This window comes from Gadus macrocephalus, chromosome 12 (genome assembly GCF_031168955.1).
Source record: "Gadus macrocephalus chromosome 12, ASM3116895v1".
Lineage (NCBI taxonomy): Eukaryota > Metazoa > Chordata > Actinopteri > Gadiformes > Gadidae > Gadus > Gadus macrocephalus.
Genome location: NC_082393.1, coordinates 21,014,023 through 21,028,506, shown reverse-complemented (window position 1 = coordinate 21,028,506; position 14,484 = coordinate 21,014,023). Strand labels below are relative to the sequence as shown.

General features: G+C 44.0%; 2 protein-coding genes across 4 annotated transcripts in view; one reads left to right on the top strand and one right to left on the bottom strand.

Annotated features, from left to right (window-relative positions):
* Positions 1-562: 562 nt before the first annotated feature.
* Positions 563-9,195, top strand: sass6 (SAS-6 centriolar assembly protein). Of its 2 annotated transcripts, none has more exons than XM_060067588.1 (16): positions 563-945; positions 1,465-1,525; positions 1,942-2,021; positions 2,142-2,246; positions 2,434-2,602; positions 3,062-3,139; positions 3,705-3,824; positions 4,368-4,559; positions 5,361-5,555; positions 6,096-6,185; positions 6,450-6,629; positions 7,249-7,330; positions 7,808-7,917; positions 8,538-8,638; positions 8,723-8,814; positions 8,942-9,195. In XM_060067588.1, the coding sequence occupies exons 1-16, from the start codon at positions 884-886 to the stop codon at positions 8,995-8,997; spliced, it is 1,773 nt and encodes a 590-aa protein (XP_059923571.1). In that variant the 5' UTR covers positions 563-883; the 3' UTR covers positions 8,998-9,195. The 2 variants fall into 2 exon arrangements, with proteins under 2 accessions (XP_059923571.1, XP_059923572.1); XM_060067589.1 differs by lacking the exon at positions 563-945 and adding an exon at positions 972-1,333.
* A 623-nt stretch (positions 9,196-9,818) lies between these two features.
* Positions 9,819-14,484, bottom strand: part of tbl1xr1a (TBL1X/Y related 1a) — a 32,305-nt gene continuing 27,639 nt past the window's right edge. For both annotated transcript variants that reach the window (XM_060067591.1, XM_060067590.1), the window contains exons 14-16: positions 13,832-13,997; positions 12,880-12,981; positions 9,819-12,730 (exon numbers count right to left, since the gene is read on the bottom strand). In XM_060067591.1, the coding sequence (XP_059923574.1) occupies positions 12,704-12,730; positions 12,880-12,981; positions 13,832-13,997 (295 nt within the window). In that variant the 3' untranslated portion in view covers positions 9,819-12,703. The remainder of the gene's footprint in view (positions 12,731-12,879; positions 12,982-13,831; positions 13,998-14,484) is intronic.

Here is a 14,484-nt window from a genome sequence, read left to right as displayed (position 1 = left end):
TGATGAATTCATTACTGGAAGTTTGTTTCCCTATGCAAAAATATACCATTAATAAACAAGCTATGCCACAACTCAGCCAGCAAGTCAACTTATTGTCTATTTATTCCATTCCAACAAACGTTTTTCCAGCTGTTTTATTAGTGATAATGTATTATGTTTTGCATTACATCTCATCCCATATCTGACCACGGTGTGTGTCTCAAAGTAAAACAAACAAACAATGTGTGTGTGTGTGTGTGTGTGTGTGTGTGTGTGTGTGTGTGTGTGTGTGTGTGTGTGTGTGTGTGTGTGTGTGTGTGTGTGTGTGTGTGTGTGTGATTACATATATTATATAGGCCTATATTAATTGCTTCTTTTTTTTATATAAATATCCAACTATGCACCCAGTGCTGAACGTGTTGCATTGCAACAATATAAGGCCTTGGGAGAAAAGGACACCAGTTGGCCTAAGAACTGCCCCATCTAGTGGTCAAATGTATATTTATTGCATCTGTTGAAGCCACGCCCTGGACAGAACTGTACGCTTGTAACATTGGTCTGGTGAGTGGACTGTCAAGTGACTCAAACAAACTAACTCGTATGTATGCCATCTATCACAGGGATCTTCCTAAACATAATTGATGTTAATCATTATATACAGGATTGATGGGGGAAACACCGTTTGGCACTATTGTCAACCCGTGCAGACTCTCGCCCCACCCGGCCGAGTTACTCAGCTAAGTTGAAAAAGCGCTCCTTTTCGTTGTTTCTGTCCGCGGCTGTAAAGCGCCAAACGTGAATTCGCCCAAACTTGTTATGGAGGTTCTTCGGCTCCTTTTGTGAAACGCCTGTCATTAGCATACACGTTGTTTTTTTGGAACAGAAAACGCATCACTTAATAGCAATGGAAACACTTTTCAATAAACGTTTACAGGTTTACGTGAAGTGCAAAGATTGCGAGGAAAGGTAAGCGTGCGACAGTTTGCTACCAGCTAACAATACACCGGGGGCTTAGGTAATATTCGGCCCACACTTGTGTACAATACAATCCTAGACTTTTTTTTAATACAATCTCAATTAAGACACGTAAGATGACTAATTTACGTTGGATGCCTCATGTACATAGGAATACGCTAATGCGTGTTCGTACCTATACGTCATATAACGTGTGTTAAGTGATCGGGACTATTCACAATGGTATTACTAGCAGCTACTCCCTGTGTTTAAATACACGTGATGCCATCACCTGAAGAAAGGTGCTTCCTCGAAGAAGTCCCCAAGTAGGCTGATCAATAACAACTCCTCGTTGAACCTTTCTAGGTCATCCAAGTGGAATGACTAAATGTTTTAAAAGGTTTGCTTTACTATCTAATCACAGCCTGCAAAACATACCAGATAATAACGTTAGGCCTTATTATTATTATTTTTACAATTTGTTCAGATCACTTTAATTTACACTCTTAATGTAATGTGTCATGCTTTCAGAAAAGCCAATATCCGGGTCAATATTGACCTTCTGGTGACGTCGAACCCAGTCTACAAAAGAGTAAGTGCACGTTGTAACATTTCCACTATCTTTGCACTCAGCTTACTTTGGGACTTGGGTGCTTAATTTACCTCAACCTTCGCCAATCACATCATTCAGACTGCCTGTGTTTGAAGTTAATGTACAACAGACTTCCTGTGTAGGATACACAGATGTCCAATGCCGTTTCAACTGTTTTATTAGTTGAAATGCCTTACAATGTAGAGCTATGTGTAAAATGGCGTGCAAGAACACTTGTAGGATTTTAAGAAGCGATCGCTATAGAATCAATAATTAATGCCAAATGAGTCCTACCTCACATGATCAAATCCTCTTTGTATGCAACTACTTAACACTATACGATGATGCATACACAAAATTGAATGTTTGCAATTATGTCGATGCTTGTTAACCTTCCTGCCCTTTTTAATTGGTAGGATCTTGTTGTAAGGCTCACAGATGACGTGGACCCATACTTTCTATACAGCCTCTCCATATCTGAGGAGGACTACCAAAGGTATGTGTTGGGGCATCTTGGTAGGCCCCTGTGTAGGAACTTGGTTTGGAGCCGTCTACCCCAAAGAAGCCTTTCATTATGCTGCCATTGCTCACAGAGCTTATTTTCTCCCTCCACTAGTCTGAAGGTGCAACAGGGGCTGCTGATCGACTTTGCCTCGTTTCCCCAGAAGTTTATTGACCTGCTTCATCTCTGCTTGGCAGAACAAGAGAAGGAGAGTCCGAGGTATGTATAAAAAGACAACCCTGGTCCATTCACAATTTTGGTCTGATTTTGTGAAGCCCAATGCATTGTTTATTTTTTGTAGAGACTAATTCCTGACCCTGTCTCTCAGTTTTATCGTATTTTAGTTTCTACACCTGCTGCCTCACTATTTGTCTCTAACGAGACCTTTTTGTTCGCTTGTCAACAGATTCCTGCTGCACCTGGCATGCCAGTCGTCGCTGCACGACAGCGCTGCCCACTTCAGCGTTGTGGAGACCAACGCCTTCAAACACCTCAACCACCTGTCCCTGAAGCTGCTTCAGGGCTCGGACAAGGAGGTCAAGGATTACCTGGCAACATGCCTCTCGTCGCTGAAGGTGAGCCACTTGATGACCAGCCTGGACTGTTTCGTGGACAGGAGCTATTGAACCAAGGGGGGGGGAGAAAATACATTGGGTTTCCCTTGCAGTGTTTCTCTTCTCAACATGGATCAGTCATCGCTCCTACTGAATGTCTTCAAAATGTCCCCGGTTCACCAACCCTTTATATTTATACTTGGATGCCCGGTTGAGACCATGGATTATTTTTCCATGAGGCCCTCAAAGGATAATTGCACGACCGAAACACTTCAGGGAAAGAGCGTTAAGATTGTGATCAAACCTTAAGGATATACAAAACGATGAAGAAAAATAGTACCATAACACATCAGGGAAATGCAGTGTTCTAAATAAAAACGATTTTGAGTACCTCCCTTTTAGGAGCGCAGTACAATAATAAATACTTGATTATGATCATGTCAAAGGATGCAGATTGTGAAGCCTTGTGAAATCTTTCAGGAAGATAAGCAGTCTCTGGAGATAAAGCTGAAGAAGACTGAAGAGGACCTCTCTAGACAGCTTGCCTACGCTCAGCAGGTATATAGCTCACTGGGTCACTGTACACTGAGTAGTTTACACCTTCTGGGCCACCAACTGATCAGAATCAAGGGTATAATTGTCCAATTGTTTTATCTTTTGATAAATGCTGTTGTTGCTTTGCTAAATGTCAGATCTCTGACAAACTATAGTATTGTTTTAATAATTTTATATTTGATAACCAACTTAATTTTATGTTTTACTGAGATCGGGCCAATGATAGTGTTGCAACTTTAATTAAGACATGCCCTCCAAATGACAAATCCTTTCAGTCAGTTGGTTATGACAAAAGAGTAGGTGGAATGTCTGTTTTGTATTCAAACCACTTCACCTGTACTGAGATCAAATTACAGTACTGCATTACTCTTTATAGGCTAACCAAGCAAATACCCATGTACCTGAGATTTCTCTGAACTAGTATCCATTGCTACCACTAGATATGACAGGTTATCCCTTATCTACAATAATCTTTTATTTTTTTAAATAATCCTTGGGCTGCATTGTCCTGTATGAAAGGTGCAATATAAATAATCAGATTCTTATTATCATTGTGTTTTGTCTTTAGACTCTGGCGGAAAAAACCAAAGAGTTGGACAAGCTACGTTCAGAATGGACCAGCCAGACGACGTCGCTCTCCAGCCGCCACTCACAGGACCTGATGTCAGAGAGGGAAAAGGCTCTCGAGGTTACTCTTATACAGTCTATTTAGTTTTTCAAAGTACTATGCCAGATGGGAATCTGCTTGTGGTGTTTGCTTTGATGTGGTGTGGGACGCAAACACAGTCAACTCAAAGGAATAGAGAGGATAAAGGTCATTTTATAAAACATATTTTCAGAATCCTCATCCGGCTAAATGAACAACACTCAAAGGGGACATATTTACACCCACAGGTGTGAATGTGATTAGCCATTACAAGCAGTTTTGAATCTGCCCCTTCTGACATCACAAGTGGGCGTGTCCGCCTAGATGCATGACGGATAGATAACGTTTGCTACAGTCCACTGGGCAGGCTGGTAGACTGAAAAAAAACAACAACCTCAAAACGGCTTGTAATAGCCAGTCACACTCACACCTGATTGTATAATATGTCCCCTTTTTAAAATGATGAGAGCAGAACATGTGACTGCCTTTGCGTGTGGGTTCCTCTCAGAAGGGCGCATCCCCCCCCCTGACAGCAGCACTAGCATGGGCCCTCAACACTGACCAGTCCCCCCACGCCCCCTGCAGATCCAGGGCCGGCTCCAGCAGCAGACGGAGCAGATCCGTCAGGAGCTGGAGGGCAGCCACCAGCGCAGCAGCCAGCAGCTGCAGAGCCGCCTGGCGGAGCTGGAGGCCTCCACCCGGGAGCTGACGGAGCGCCGCTACAAGAACGAGTCGGCCCTCCGCGACCTCATGATCAAGCTGGCCAGCGCTGAAGAGGTGGGCCTAGAGCTGGGCGATTAATCGATTTTTTTTTTTTTAAATCGTCATTAGAATTTATGGCTTAGGACGATGTTTAAAAATGAGAAACCCTCGATTATCGAATAAAAAATCAGGTTTGGCTTCGGAATTTTGCTTTTTAGGCCAAATCGCACAGCCCTACCCTGCACCTCCCTGGAGATGCTTTCTCAACCCCCGATTTCTCCCCCACGCTTGGTCACTTTTTCCCAGCCAACCTCTGACATCTGCAATGTCAACCCCCCAGTGAACGCATCACAGTAGTATTAGTAGTAGATGGTTAATGAACTGCATTTATAAAGTGCTTATTTGTAACCGGTGGCCACCCAAAGCACTTTACAATTGGCCTAACATTCACCCATTCAGGCACACATCCACACGGCGGCGGCGGCCATGCAAGGCGACAGCCAGCTCGTCGGGAGCAGTACGGGTTAGGTGCCTTGCTCAGGGTCGCCGGTGATTGAACTAGGAATCTTGCGGTTACCAGCCAACCCTCTCTAGCTCCTGAGCTACTGCCGCCCGACTAGTAGTGGTTTGCTCGTGGTCCCCGAACCTTGAGTCATGCAGTTTGTATCTACCGTACCTTGTTTTTGTCAAACCTCAACACTTATTATAAGATCGACACAAACGAAGAGCCAAAGCAGATTTGTGTCTCTTTTTTTTTTTTTAAGTCCGCAATCAACCGCATCCACCACATGCACATGAGGCCACCGCAGGCTGGGGTCCCCCCCGCAGCACAGCATCGGGACCACTTGCTCTAAACCCCCTCCCCCCCCCCCCCAGGAGTCCCAGCGGGCCAAGCAGCAGGTGACCTCCCTGCGGCGGGAGAACGGCACCCTGGACACAGAGCTGCACGACAAGGAGCGCAGCCTGGGCCAGCTGCAGACGCGGCTGGCCGTGCTGGAGCAGGAGGTGAAGGACAAGGAGCAGCTGATGGGACGCACCCGGGAGGTGCTGGAGGCCACCCAGCAGCAGAAGGTACGCGGGCGGCGTGACGACCCGCGGTGAAACGCTTGAGGAAGCCCACGTTTCGTAATGGAACCATTCGGACGACATTATCGCGGTCGGGGTTATTCAGACCTCGTGAAATGTTATTGTTTTAAGGGTGACATATTGTACCACCAGGTGTGAGTGGGATTAGCCGTTACAAGCCGCTTTGAAAATGTGCGTCTTCTGACATCAAGTGTCGGCGTGTCTACCTAGATGTGTGCTGGATAGGTCGGTCTACCAGTGGACTGTAGCAAACGATGCTCATCTATCATACATCTAGTTGGACACGGCCCCTTGTGATGTCCGAAGAGGCAGATTTCCAAAAGAGGCTTGTAACGGCTAATCACACTCGCATCTGGTGGTATAATATGTCACCTTTTTGTAAAAGTTCCTTGTTGAAACAATAAAATATTTTGACATTCATGCAAAAATATTAGCTAGTAAATTCTGTCTTAAGTGTTCAGGTAAACAACATTAAAATTCTGCAGTGTGTGTCACGGTCATATTTGGATTCATTTATTTCATTAGGAAACGATGGAGGGAAACGTTGAATCTAAAGACCACCAAATAAAGAAGCTGGAATCGACGGTGAAATCGCTGTCGGAGGAGCAGAAAAAGGTTGGGGGAGTCATGACGTCACAAATTTGAATGTGACATCTCATAACGCGAACGCACTCGCCATTCCAAAGTGTGTGTGTGTGTGTGTGTGTGTGTGTGTGTGTGTGTGTGTGTGTGTGTGTGTGTGTGTGTGTGTGTGTGTGTGTGTGTGTGTGTGTGTGTGTGTGTGTGTGTGTGTGTGTGTGTGTGTGTGTGTGTGTGTGTGTGTGTGTGTGTGTGTGTGTGTGGCTTTTATTAAAAGCTGCTTCCCCTTTCCCCAACGAGGCCAACGGCATCATCAAGAAGCTGCAGGCAGACGGGCGGATGCTGGCGGAGAAGATCAAGGTGAAGAACTCTGTGACGGTGTCCCAGGAGAAGGTGGTGCAGGACACCGCCGAGAAGCTGCACACCGCCCGGAGACTCCTGCAGGACGCAAAGCAGCAGCTCACGCACAAGGACGAGCAGGTGGGCCTTCGTTAGGTCTTCAGTGTTAATATCGGTCCGAGTATTGTTATTAGGAGCACTACGAGAATCGTAGGAACCTTATTGTAATCGTTAGTATAATTTTTTTTTTTTATCATCGTTTTTTCCTGGCTAAATAGTCCATGTCTCAAAAACGTAATGCTCTAAAGTTAAGTTAAAATTGGCAAGCTTTTAGAACTCGTAAAATGAGCTGGGGATGTAAAGGATAGGCAAGAATTAACTATAGCTGGCGCTATAACAAGCCTTTCAAGGGGAACATACTCAACAGGCTGCCATTAGGAAAGTGCGATATGCATGAAGCTTGTTATGCAGGCACCATTCTTATAGTCATAGGGACGCTGGTTCAAGTCCAACATCAACCAACCGTCTGTTAGACTTGGAATGTCATCACATAATGTTTACCATCATGTATTCATTAGGCCACCACCATACTCAATACTCCTTCCTACGGTCATACAGTATGGTTGCTTGCAACTATATTTAGTGTTAATATATTTTATTAGTGTTAATGTCAGCATAAGTGCTGGTGTTATTAGTGGTGTCAACGGGCACTTGGTTCAACTTGGTTCATGTCATGTTAAAATCGTGTTTTGATTGACAGGTTTCCAAGCTGAAGGAGCAGCTGGAGACGACCATCGAGAAGCTCAATGAGAGCAAAGAGGTGCTGAAGACCAACGAGAACGGTAAGAAATTATGAGTTACTATGTTCTTCTGACTGTCACCTTTTCAAACCGTAGCTGCAGCAGTAGCTCTCAAAATCAGAAGGAACACTTGTTCCTCAAATGATCAGCTGAAATATTAGATGTTGTTTTTGTCTCCTCACACGGCAATGGAAGTTAATGGGGTCTGATGGGCTTCAGCCCCAGGTGCTGTTAAAATGGCAGTTATGTGTCAGTATTATTGATTAAACTAGCAAAGCTGATTATGAAGATGTGTCCCTTCTGCAAGAGGCACTGATGTTCATTTATATGGCGTTGACTTACAATGTGCTGCGAGCCAGTTTGCTCTCTCCCCGTCTCTTCTAAGGCAAAACATTTTCCATCAAACTGAGGAGGGCTGGGAAGATTAAATCAATTTTACACAAACATTGCTTTGAAAAACATTTCCAACCGATTGTTATGAACGTTGGATTTAAAGTGTCTTTCTGTGTTCTGCCTTAGTCATCGGCTGGCTGAACAAGCAGCTGAATGAAAAGCAGCTCTTGAGGAAGCCCCCTGCTCCAGAGTCCTTCCTGACCCCCGCTGCCCAGTCCACCACTGCAGGCCCGAGGGTACGAAACCATGGGCCGATGCTAAGCAGTAATAACTGTGTGTTCGAAAGACTGAGCAAACGCTTATTATATACTAGTAGGGATGCACCGAAATGAAAATACTTGGCCGAAACCGAATATACTGAAACAGTTGCCGAAAGCCGAAACCGAATACCGAATGTGGCTTTTGCTGTTTTTAATTAATTTCATTAATTCATTTTGTCAGGTGCACTCTGCACCTGACAAAATGTATTGTCATTTAGTTGTTTGCAAACTTACGTGCGGCTCTTTTTTAATCTCCCTTTTGACGAAGCGAACCCGGCTCAATCCACACAGGTTGCTTTTTTTTTCTCATATCATCAAAGATAGAAATGTTCGGTATTTTTTTTTCTGCCTTTTTACTCCTTCGGCCGAAACCGAAAATTATGTTTTGGGCCACTTTCGGCCGAACATTTTCGGTGGCTGAATTTTCGGTGCATCCCTATTATATACATATTTTCCTATTAAACTGCGTGACAGAACTGCATGGACAGAATGACCCTAAAATAAGCTTTTGTTTACCAACTACTGATTGGTTGACTCTCCTGCTGTGTGGCTCAAGTCTCATTTCAGCCATGTTGACTTTCTCCATTGTACCAAAGGCCCAGTTTTACCCCATGGCGCCCAAGCCAACCTTCTCTCATGCAGACACTCCGGACTTCCTTCCGCCGGACCAGCGCACTCTGCCACCACCCCATAAAGTGTAGGTTGCATGGCGATGTGAGGTATGCCTTGTTATGTCTTGATGGAGAACAGTCGCAATCATATCCTCCTCCTTTGGGTCCAGGGTGGAGTCCGGCGGCTTGGACGCCAAGTACTTTGAGAGGAGAGAAGACAGCATTCCCCTGTACGGCCTGCTGACCAACCTTCAGTCCAGAGGTAACCTACGCAGGTAGCACTGTTCTCTGAAGCAGTACTGGAGATAACTGTTGAACTGACTATAAGGGGGGACTTTTGGTTTGGTAATACTAGTCTTGTAAAACAATGTTTTTCTTCTCGTTTCTAGAGTTACCTCCACGCCCGTCGAAGCAGACCATACCTTCAGCATACTTCTCTGCATAGTCTTTTAGGCACGGATGCTTATGGTGCTACATTTATCATATTTGTATTTCCTGTTTCTTCTTTTTAAATGTTTTTAATGTATTTAGTAGCGTCCTGTTGGGTCTTTTCCACTTTTTTTTTTTACTGTATTTACTTGTATGTGCAAAAACGTTAGTATGCCTTAATTTATCTACCACATTAAAATCGTTTTGGAAGTTATCAATGTTTTACTTTTTTTTTTTCAGTTTTATAATTAAAATGGATTTAACAGTCTGTGAGGCCAAGTTCCATAATTAAGTGTCAAATGATCTTCATAGAAATTATAATATTCTTCCATTCAACTTTCTTCCAGTTTCTTCCAGTCATTTGGATATTTCAACAAAATAAAATATTTATTGTGTGACCCCTACCGGCATGTTTTGCTAACAATCTCTTATGGGTGATAGTATGCCACCAGGGGTGAGTGATTAGCCATTAAAAGCTGTTTGAAAATCTGCCTTTTCGACTTGTGATGTCACTAAAACACAGGAAAAGGCAGATTTCAATACAGGGTCTGATATGGCAAATCACACTCCACTGGTGGCATAATATCACCCCTTTAATCCCCATTCAGTCAAATAATCAAATTAAGTTTTTCAATGAATGGGTAATTTGAGTGTAAAAGGAAGATTGACCAAAAAAGTAAGTATACAAGCATTATGTAGATGTAGACACCTTCACTAACGTTGGCAACACCTTTCTAAAATGTAGGCTTAGAGCAGTTTTAACTTAAGAAATACAAGTTTGCGTTTCCAGGCATTGAATAAGCGTCACACACACCAGAAAAGGGCAACGACAAACACTTAATATCAAAATATATTTTATTCTGAACTTTTTTTTTTACTGATCCGATTGAAATGGCAGCAGATCGATCTGATTTAACAAATAAAAGGGGCAGGGAGGGATGGAGCCGGACTGAAACGCTGTTATTTGACGGGGGAGACTCAGTAAAGGCTGACTCGGCAATGTCCTGTCAACACTTTCTCATTCATTTTTACAAAAGAAAATCATTTTCTTCCGCACATTTAATAATTTGACAATCTTTAAACTGTTGACTGAAGTGCTTTGAGGAATAATATAATTAACAGGTTTCTTGGAACATACAAGCGCAGCTGTTTTTTGCAAGCCACAAGTATGCAGTTTAATTTTCTAAAGAGCATGAGTAATGAGGGGAAATGTGGGAATAAAGTAAAGCGTTCAGTTTTATGCCGTTTAAAAAGCACTAAAGTCAACTCCTCATGAGGTGTGTGGTCAAATGTGGAATTCTGCTTCTTAGAAACACAATTACAGGCAAAATGGCATCTTTTTTTACTTTTTATTCATTTTAATTACAAAATACTTCCAGCTGAGTAATTACCGAGTCAACCTTTACACTGTTCCATAAGTAACAAAAGCATGGAACAAATGACTTCTGATCAATTCTCAACAATTTGATTTTTTTTCAATCTACAAAGAAATTACAAACACATTTTTGCTTTTTAAAATCGTACTTTAAAAGTTATTTTAAAAATGTCTGGTCAGGAAGGGACATTGTAATAAAATATGAGCAGTAATGAGGCCAAAATGAGGTCTAAGAATCATCAATGGTCAGAGGATGTAACACGGATGAAATAGTTGAATCTTGTTTTTTGTGGCAATTTAATTGACTGACATCGTCATGCTCAGGGGTGAAGGGGTATGTGGTTGATTCTTTTAAATGAAACATACCTGTAAAGCCATAAGGCAATCGCGAGTTAATTTCTTTAAGAATTGCGCGGTATGTCTGAAACCACAATTTTCTCAGACAACCAAAGTGCTGCACTGTCACTGCAAGGTGACAAACTTTTGACGACAACATGAAAAATGTGTCTTCAAAATGTCCAGCAAATTTCTCCAATGTGCGATCAACAATCAGATTATAATCAAATTAATCTTTTGGTTGTGTTTACACAGGCACGTTCCAAGCCCAATACCCGTCCCAATACCCGGCCCTGATCTTCTGAATAGAGAAAGCCCACCTGCTCTGGTTATGCTGTGTGAAGGCGATCTGAACAAATGTTTAACCAAATGTGTCCATGGGGATGGGTCGTTGTTCAGGTAGAATGGCTCCTGTTGACCACCGTCAACACCCCCTCCCCCGGAATTTGTCTTTTTTTTTCTGTTTTTAGAAAGTGGGAAACCCAAATGAGCACAAAAACTAGCAACTTTATAAAAAAAACAAATAAAACATCAAACATGTTCGATTAACGCCAATGATTTGGTTTCTTGTTACGAGGGATGAGGTGCCAGGGCTAATGCGGTCTGGGTTCTGTCACAAGTTTGCTTCCTTCCTCAGGCTGATCAATAACAAAAAAGGGTTTTTGGCTCGGCACATGATTTGCTGCGGATGAGAAAGCATTACATTATTTTGGCAGCTATGAAACCAAACAACCTCTTTTGTAACGTCTGAGTGCCAGCTTGCCCTTGTCAAGAACGGCAGTTTCCTGGAACATTAGGAAACGCCGTGTAACACCCACACAGGTGTCAGACAACTGATGCTGCTTACAGTTTGCTCTTTCCAGAGCCTATCCGACAAGCAGGGAACAAGTGTCAAGGCCGGCGTGGGTCTATGTTTTTCTTGTCTCCGACATGCTTAGGAAAAGGACTGAAAGCAACGTTTGGCTGCCTAGCGAATAGCACATGGACAACATGCCAATTGTGATCCGTTTAACGATCCAAAAAGACTCCAGCAGAACCGCTCAGCAGATCAACGACACACCGTACAGGGAGTCCTTATCCAAAGACAGCTTTTAACTTTTAACCTAGTTTCAGTTTTTCTGAGCACCAAACCACTGGCTCCCGACTCTGCTCGGCTCACAGCAGAGCTCCAGGGCGACCCCAGGGACCCACTGCAGCTCTGCCCTTTGGAGCGGATGTTCGGACTTTGGTGGGTCAACAATGCAAAGTAAAGCCGTCCGTGTATGCCGGCCTGGTCCTTCTCTGAAGTTTTACAACGGTGATTGTTAAAGTGTAGCGTCGTGTTAGGTCGCCATGTGCCCCTCTCGCCTTATTGCAACTCTGACCTGACCAACAAAACAAAAACAAACCTATTGAAATATGTAACCAGCAATTGAGAAACACATAGTCCAACTGCCCTCCTGAATGGTGAAAGTTGATATGCCGTCAACAGACATCCAACTCAACCAAAATGATCATACGTTGTTTTTTTAGGGGTGGGGGGGGGTGGGGTTCTTTTGATGATGAAGAGGAGCATTCTTTAAAGTAAAAAAAAAAAAAAAAATGCAAAATAGCCTCCAAATTTTGGTACATATACAGATCTGTTATTTTTTTGTCTTTTGGGTTATTTTTTTGTAATTTTTCCAACCGCGTCTCTTGTTGCGTCTCCGTTAGAGTCACTGCACAGATCAGAGAGGGAGAAGGAGCGCTCGTGTGATTCCGTCCGTCAGTATCCAGCCGTTCCGTCTGTCCATCCTCTCTGTTTAACCGTTGTGGACCTGCTGTGTCAGGGTGCTTTGCTTCCCGTTCCCCCCTTCACCCCCCTCCCCCCCCCCCTTGCTTCCTGTCTGTCCATTGGTGGGCAGGGCCTGTGGTGGTGGGCGGGGCCTGCGGTGGCGGTGAGCGCGACGAACGGGGCCAGGGACAGTCATTTTGGCTATGTACACATTCATGGTCGGTCCATGGCTTCCAAAGGAGCAGCAGCAAAGCGAGACTATTTCCGCAGGTCTAATACGCACACCTGAGGGACGAGAGACAATAGAGGACGTTAAACACGGCACGAAAAAAAACAGAGTTCCCAACGGTCAAGGTGCAACATGTGGGGGCCTGGCCTAGGGGAGAGGATAGAAGCCGTGAGAGGCGAGAGAGGCGATGTGCAGGTGGACTCACCGATCCGTCGGAGGCACTGGCTCCCACCTTGTCCCCGGCTGCGTTCCAACACACCTCGAAAATGCCCCCCGTCCCCCGGTAGCTGTGGACTAATGCGCCCGTCTGGAGGGAGAGAGAGACGGGAGGAAGTGCAAGTGAGGACAGGGTGGTTGATGAGTGATGGGAGTTCACACGCTATGTCCATTGCAGACGTTGGATTTTTTTCTTTTTGACTTGATAATCACTTGTTACAAAACAGTCGTAGATCCACACTTATCGATCGTGTTCGGTGCACATTTTATAACGTCGACAAATCTAACAGGTATATAACCGTGAAATGTCCATTTAATTAAAAGACAGCTCAAATTTAAATCAATCTAAAAAAATCCTGTGTCTTCAATTGTGTGCAGTATTTTAAAGCCCCTTTTATCTATAGGCGCTCTAACATGCCATATCGTAGCGTGTGCTATCGATCTATTCCCGCTCATGTTGAACCAGGGGCTGTGCAATTAATAGAATTTTGATTGTGATTTCGATTTTCGGGTCACACGATCTCCAAACTAATATAAATCAAGTTGAATCTATTTTATTTATTTTTCTAAGCACATTTGTTTCATTCATATATATAATAGAAATCGCAGAACAGCTGTATATATATTTGTAAATTATTTTCTATTTGAACATTTTCTATTTGAACATTTGTGTGTTTTTTTTAAATGGGGAATTTCAAAGTTTTCAGTTGCATTTCTTTTTGTTGAAAGAAATGCCGAATAAATGCATCAAGTCAAAAATAATCGGGATTTCAACAATGACCCAAATAATCGCGATTATGATTTGTTTCCACTCATCGAGCAGCCCTAGTGGGACCTCAGCGAGGAGACTGAATGAACAGCGGAGACGTTCGTCGCCTTGGTTTCCCCTCCTCTCCCCTGGTGAGGTGCGCTGGGGGGCGGGGCCCAGGGAGGGGACGTACCTGCGTGTTCCAGATGTGGACACACTTGTCGAAGGAGCCGCTGGCCAGGTGGCGGCCGTCGGGGCTGAAGGCCACGCTGTAGACGGGCTCCTGGTGCTTGGTGAGCGTGTGGATGCAGATGCCGCGCTCCACATCCCACAGCCGCACCGTCGAGTCGAACGACGCGCTGCCCGGGGAAACGCACACGTTGTTCATTGGTGAGACAAAAACCGACCAAACCCTCCTCTATGATCCAGTCCCCACAACGATGTCACCCACGACGTTGCTTTGAATCGAAAATTAAGTTGTTTTAGGGTCGGGTTTTGCTTAGAGGTGACCTATTATGGCGTGGCCACCTAGATGTGTGCTGGATAGATGAGTCTGCCAGCTTACACAGTGGACTGTAGCAAACTCTGCTTGTCTATCCGTCATACATCTAGGTGGACCCCTTGTGATGACAGAAGAGGCCGATTTTTCAAGCAGCGTCTAACAGCTAATCACACTCACACCTGGTGGTATAATGTGTCACCTTTAAGGTACTGTATGTAAGGGTAGGAAAGCCCAAGCAAAATGAAATGCACAGGTTCTTTCTGGAGAGGGGAGTTCTTGGGACCACATGATATAAATAAAACATCCAGATGTAATTCCTCTGGAACGCACAGGAGTTTTAATTT

Bases quoted from the DNA above. Each gene is read 5' to 3' on its own strand.
- sass6 (XM_060067588.1), top strand. From the start codon at position 884: ATGGAAACACTTTTCAATAAACGTTTACAGGTTTACGTGAAGTGCAAA. The intron at 3,140-3,704 runs GTATATAGCTCA...TTTTGTCTTTAG, and splicing joins AGCTTGCCTACGCTCAGCAG to ACTCTGGCGGAAAAAACCAA. The intron at 7,918-8,537 runs GTACGAAACCAT...ATTGTACCAAAG, and splicing joins CCACCACTGCAGGCCCGAGG to GCCCAGTTTTACCCCATGGC.